At 36.5% G+C, this 5,000-nt stretch overlaps 1 protein-coding gene across 3 annotated transcripts in view; it reads right to left on the bottom strand.

Moving 5' to 3' along the window:
* LOC122255154 (cryptochrome DASH) overlaps window positions 1-5,000 on the bottom strand; it is a 10,406-nt gene that overhangs the window by 4,459 nt on the left and 947 nt on the right. For all 3 annotated transcript variants that reach the window (XM_043019064.2, XM_043019063.2, XM_043019065.2), the window contains exons 2-9: window positions 4,012-4,110; window positions 3,503-3,675; window positions 3,048-3,144; window positions 2,705-2,832; window positions 2,298-2,446; window positions 1,141-1,303; window positions 770-895; window positions 38-141 (exon numbers count right to left, since the gene is read on the bottom strand). In XM_043019064.2, the coding sequence (XP_042874998.2) occupies window positions 38-141; window positions 770-895; window positions 1,141-1,303; window positions 2,298-2,446; window positions 2,705-2,832; window positions 3,048-3,144; window positions 3,503-3,675; window positions 4,012-4,080 (1,009 nt within the window). In that variant the 5' untranslated portion in view covers window positions 4,081-4,110. The remainder of the gene's footprint in view (window positions 1-37; window positions 142-769; window positions 896-1,140; window positions 1,304-2,297; window positions 2,447-2,704; window positions 2,833-3,047; window positions 3,145-3,502; window positions 3,676-4,011; window positions 4,111-5,000) is intronic.

Here is a 5,000-nt window from a genome sequence, read left to right as displayed (position 1 = left end):
TGAACTTTTAGCTTTCTTAACACCTTGTCAAACCTACCTTTCCACATTTCAAAGAGCTGTGCATTCCGTTTCCAGTGAACCTTCTTTCCCATGATGCCAGAAGGGTAAAACACCCGGTCTCCGAATTTCATGCACACAAATCTGAAATTGTGACGTTTTGATGATTTCCATTTCAATTGCATTAAATTGTTTATATGTAACATCCACATGGTTAAACTCTGCCCTGCAAGCTATAAGCTTTTTCCGTCAATAAGGCACTTTATGCATATATTTGAACCCTATTTCGTTCCAGAGAAATGGGCAATGAGATTGTCACGCATACAAGTTATGCGTAGGCATAACTTGTGGTAGTCCCTTCCCTTTCATGAATATGCTTGCAATCATGAAAATGGCAAGAGGAAATTTTTATTAATTTATTAAAATTTCTTCTTTCTTTTTAATAATGTCTCACACTTTAGACATCTTACTCACTCAATAACAAACAGGATTGTGTGCAGGCTGTCTTTTAGCAATCTATGGTAATACATGTACACACAATAAAATGCAGCCATAATAATCCACTATCTAAATTGGAATCCATCTGGATTCAAAACTTTGATTTACCCTTTTTTTTGCTCAATGTGACTATTTCCTTTTGTAACTTCTTTTTTATTTACAAGTCTAAATGAATGTATAAAAATTACAGGGGAATAAAGTCACCAATGGTATGGTTATCTAACCACACTTTCATTTCACAAATAAGAAATAGTGGCATGAGTAAATGTCTTACCTAAAATAGTCTCTCCAGATCATTTCAAATATCACCCAATACGTGCTCTTGTTGGCAACTCTCTGGTTCTCGTATTTTTTTATTTCGCTGAAGATGTAACGTGGAGACAAGCATCCATGGGCTAACCTGAAATGTCATTCAATTATAATAAATGCCCCTCTGGATATTCCTTACCTAATTAATTTATTAATCATAAGTAATTGTGTGTAAGTAGGTTTTGCATACCATAAGACTATTTATAATGCTAGGTAATACAGATTATCAAATGTCATTGCTATAAAAACCTCTATTCAATAAGTCAGAATTATTTTTACCACTGAAGAAAGAATCCAATATTACAGTACAACATCTGATTGTGATAGAAAACTTACCATGGACTGAATTTGGTGGAATAAGCTTCTCCCAGGAGGCCGTTTCTCGTCTCCTTGTAATTGGCTACGTTGTTTGTGTCCCAGAGGTAATTCTGGACTCTTGCCAGTCCAGCTGTCTCTCCTCCAGAGAGGGGGAAGGCCGTCCTGTGGTCCATTGGCAATTCTGCAGATGAGAGAATCATTGTTTAAAAAGTGCAAATATTACAGTGAGTAAATATTTGTGTGTATGGGGGGTTGGGGGATAAATCATAGCTGTAATAAAAAGAATGCATGACTAAATCCACCATTGTCTCTCTTTTTTTGCAATATGAAGATTTTACACCAAATAAAGGCATGAATCTGTAAGTTGTATGTTAATTACAATGTTGTGTTTCCTCTCTTGTGGCAGGGTTTCAAATAATAAAAAAAAAAAAGTCTAATAGAACCTGTTTAATTTTTGCACTGCTGTAACCATCATCTTTTGTTAAATTACATAGTAAGTGCACAAGATGAATTTTAAGCTTTCTCTATGAATAATAAATACAAGTAATTTAGCATTTTCGTCAATCCAATTGCTCAACATTCCCCTTTCTCTCAAAACCAAAGAGTGCTGTTAGAACCTAAAACAAAGTATATATATAAAGCCTCATGAACATTTTAATTCATTAAAAAAAAAAAAAAGTTTTAGTATAAATATATATATACACCATGAGATCTTTAACCCTCTCTGGACGGGTGGTACACTACGGTACCGCGCATTTAAGGCCCGTTCGCTGGGTGATGCCATATGGTGTCGTTTATTTAACTGATTTAGGCCTATGCATGCGAGAGCCCCGGCATTGTGACATGCAAGGCTGGAATGCCCCCGTCGTGAATGGGTGGTACACTACTGTACCGCTCATTCAAAAGCTCGGTGGCCGGGCGGCACAATATGGTGCCAGCCATTTAATTGATTTAGGCCTAAGTGTTCGAAAGCCCCGGCATTGTGACATGCAAGGCTGGAATACCCCCGTCGTGAGTGGGTTAAGATGCTCAAGCCCATGTTTAAAATAATGACTGGCTTAACCCTTCCAAAACAGACCACATCTTACAATGATAAACAAATCAATTACCATCCAAGTTTGTGGGAGTAAGGAACACTGAAATATATAGTATTCACGCAACACAAATATACCAACCTTCTACTCCTAGCTTCGAAAGCGTGGGGATTTCTCCTACATCGAGATTCTCAGGCAGTGGTTTCAATTTGTCGGGCATATTACACACGCCACGGACACGGCTCTGGGCTTCTACTGCTTTGCGGAAGTTGGTGTATGTATCTGGGACTCTGGAATCACAAGGGTAATGCCATAACTCTTATTTATAAACAAAACAGAAAAACACAGCGATTAATTCCAAGGATATGACAAATCCTCAGACTAAAACTGGATTCCATTTTGATGGCACTCGCTTCAAGAATGTATTACATCTAAAATACAAAGTAAGCCTACTGACAGATATAAAACTAAGCATTCTTCATGCTGTCTTATTTTATCACTAGAACAATACATTACTTGAAAATATATTCAAAGTATAAGCAACTTACTTATTGATGGGGAACGGCAGATCTGTCTTGTGATACAGAGTAGCACCCCAGAAGGGATGCACATTGACGCCTGCATCTTTGCACCTGTCACGCACACTGCGTTCAACATCCTTCTCCTCTTTCGTTACCTATTGGAAAGTTATAATATATCCAGACTAAATGTAAATGTAAAGGAAAAAGAAAAAAAAGTGTAGCTCTAAAACAATGTTAAATATACAAACATCACCACAACAACTTCATGTTAATCTATTTATATGATATTTATGACCTGAGTATATGATCCTTATGTATGTACATCCTAGTGATATTTAGCATAATTCAACAATATATTACAATATATCACCTCTTCTTGGTATACAAGGTGGGATGTAGCGGCAGCAACAGACTTAATCAGGAAAGGTAAAACTTCTTCTGGTTTGCCAACTCGAACTACCAGGTCACTGTAAAAAGGTCAATTTTTATAAAGAATCTCCTTTGTGAAGTATAATGACAGGAGTTTGGGAAGACTTGGGGCTATACAAGAAGTAAAAAAAAATTGAGAATTTACTAAATCTCTTGACATATAAATTTCATTGTTAGAAGTCTCTTAATAATATATCAAAATAACCATAGAATCATAAATGCAGTGGTGCAACTCACTGTAAAACTAAACCAGTTCAACTGTAGAGTGATAGACTCCTGACTTAATCTATTCATGAGAAAATGATACATTGCAGATATTTTGAAACAACAAATTCAGTTCCAGAGAGAACAATAGATTACAGATCTCATCAAACACCCCCATAAGTGAGTGCATACCTTCCTCTGTTCCTCAGAGTAGTCCTCAAGTCATCTACACTCTCTTTCAGGAACTTTGCACGATGAGGTCCTGTCTTGGGGAATCCGAAGTGATAGGTGCCCTTGAAGTGCCTCGGGTCAAAGCAGTAGACTGGAACAACGTGATCTGCATTGATATTTGCTTTTGCCAAGACCTGTTGGAAATGGGAGGACATTAATGTTGATAGTATCAGGGTTTCACTGTTTGTGTACTGGATATTATGATAACTTCTCTTCTTAATCTTGGCACCTACTGGACATAGATATATCTATCTATTTTGAAATATCTTTTGACTTATGCATTCTCCTCATCTTTCATCTACATTCATCATAATATTATACCTTGGGGCTCAAGTATACTTCAAAACAAGTGCTAGAGATTTGCATGACTTTAATTTTAAAAAATACAAAATTAAAAAATATGATGCATGATTTTTTTCCTACAAAGAGCAAAAATAGGTTTAAAAAAAGATTAAAGCGCTTCTGAATACCTCGTTATCATGGTAGCGAAGATCATTCCTCAACCAGCAAAAAGCCACAGATTTCTTTGTAGCAGCCATCTTTGCAGGTGCAAATTTAACACTGGATACCTGGAGGAGCAAGGTTTCCTTAATATAAAACAATAAATAATTATATGAAATCATTAAGCTTAATGGAATAACATCCCTTTTAGTCTGGTTTTCACCGAATGAAAAAAAAATTGATACAATATATAATTATAAATGTATATCTAATTTGCATTTTCTTTGATAACTGCTAATTGTGGTAACCCATTCTCTCAAGTCATTCACAAAATAGCACTCTTGGCTTTGAGATGTGACTGAGGCTTTTGGCAGATCCCCTACAGCTGCAGTTAGAATGATTAGACATACCAGTAACCTTTATGACTGAAAGAAATTCTATCACACGATGGTCATATCACCTTGTGTGCAAGTGTCTACACACCGTGCCTCCAGAATGTATAAAACAGTTGAAGATCGTCATAACTCATCTCCTGATGTCATCACATTGAGGGTAAAACTAACCTTTACTCTATTGTGGCCGTCAATTTAACGTATGGATGTTGAAATTCATGGCCGCAGTAGAGTAAAGACACACCATTCAAGATGTTCATTTGTTTTGTACACCCAAAAGGCATGGTGTGTAGATGCTTTCATGCAGGATCCAATCTGACCCTGTATACTATCAAATATGGAATCAGTCTGAGAGACTTTATATAACTGAGCAAAAGTTTGTTGGTTTCCTCCTGCAATAAATTCTGTGAAAGGCATTCATTAGTGACATTCTAACACAGAGCACCTCAGCCAGATCTGAAACACATATGTTGAACAATTTCCCCATGCAGAGCAAATCACAAAGCTCCAGCAATTGACCTTTGCTTAAATTGAAAATTTTACATGTGTAAAATGAAAAATATAAGTGGGAACTGAGGCTCAGAGTTACTCATATACAAACAGCCTATGGGGCTAGTCAAAAATAC

Source organism: Penaeus japonicus, unplaced genomic scaffold (genome assembly GCF_977035675.1).
Source record: "Penaeus japonicus unplaced genomic scaffold, GWHDUDI00000001_assembly GWHDUDI00000024, whole genome shotgun sequence".
Lineage (NCBI taxonomy): Eukaryota > Metazoa > Arthropoda > Malacostraca > Decapoda > Penaeidae > Penaeus > Penaeus japonicus.
This window is presented reverse-complemented; position numbering and strand designations above follow the sequence as displayed.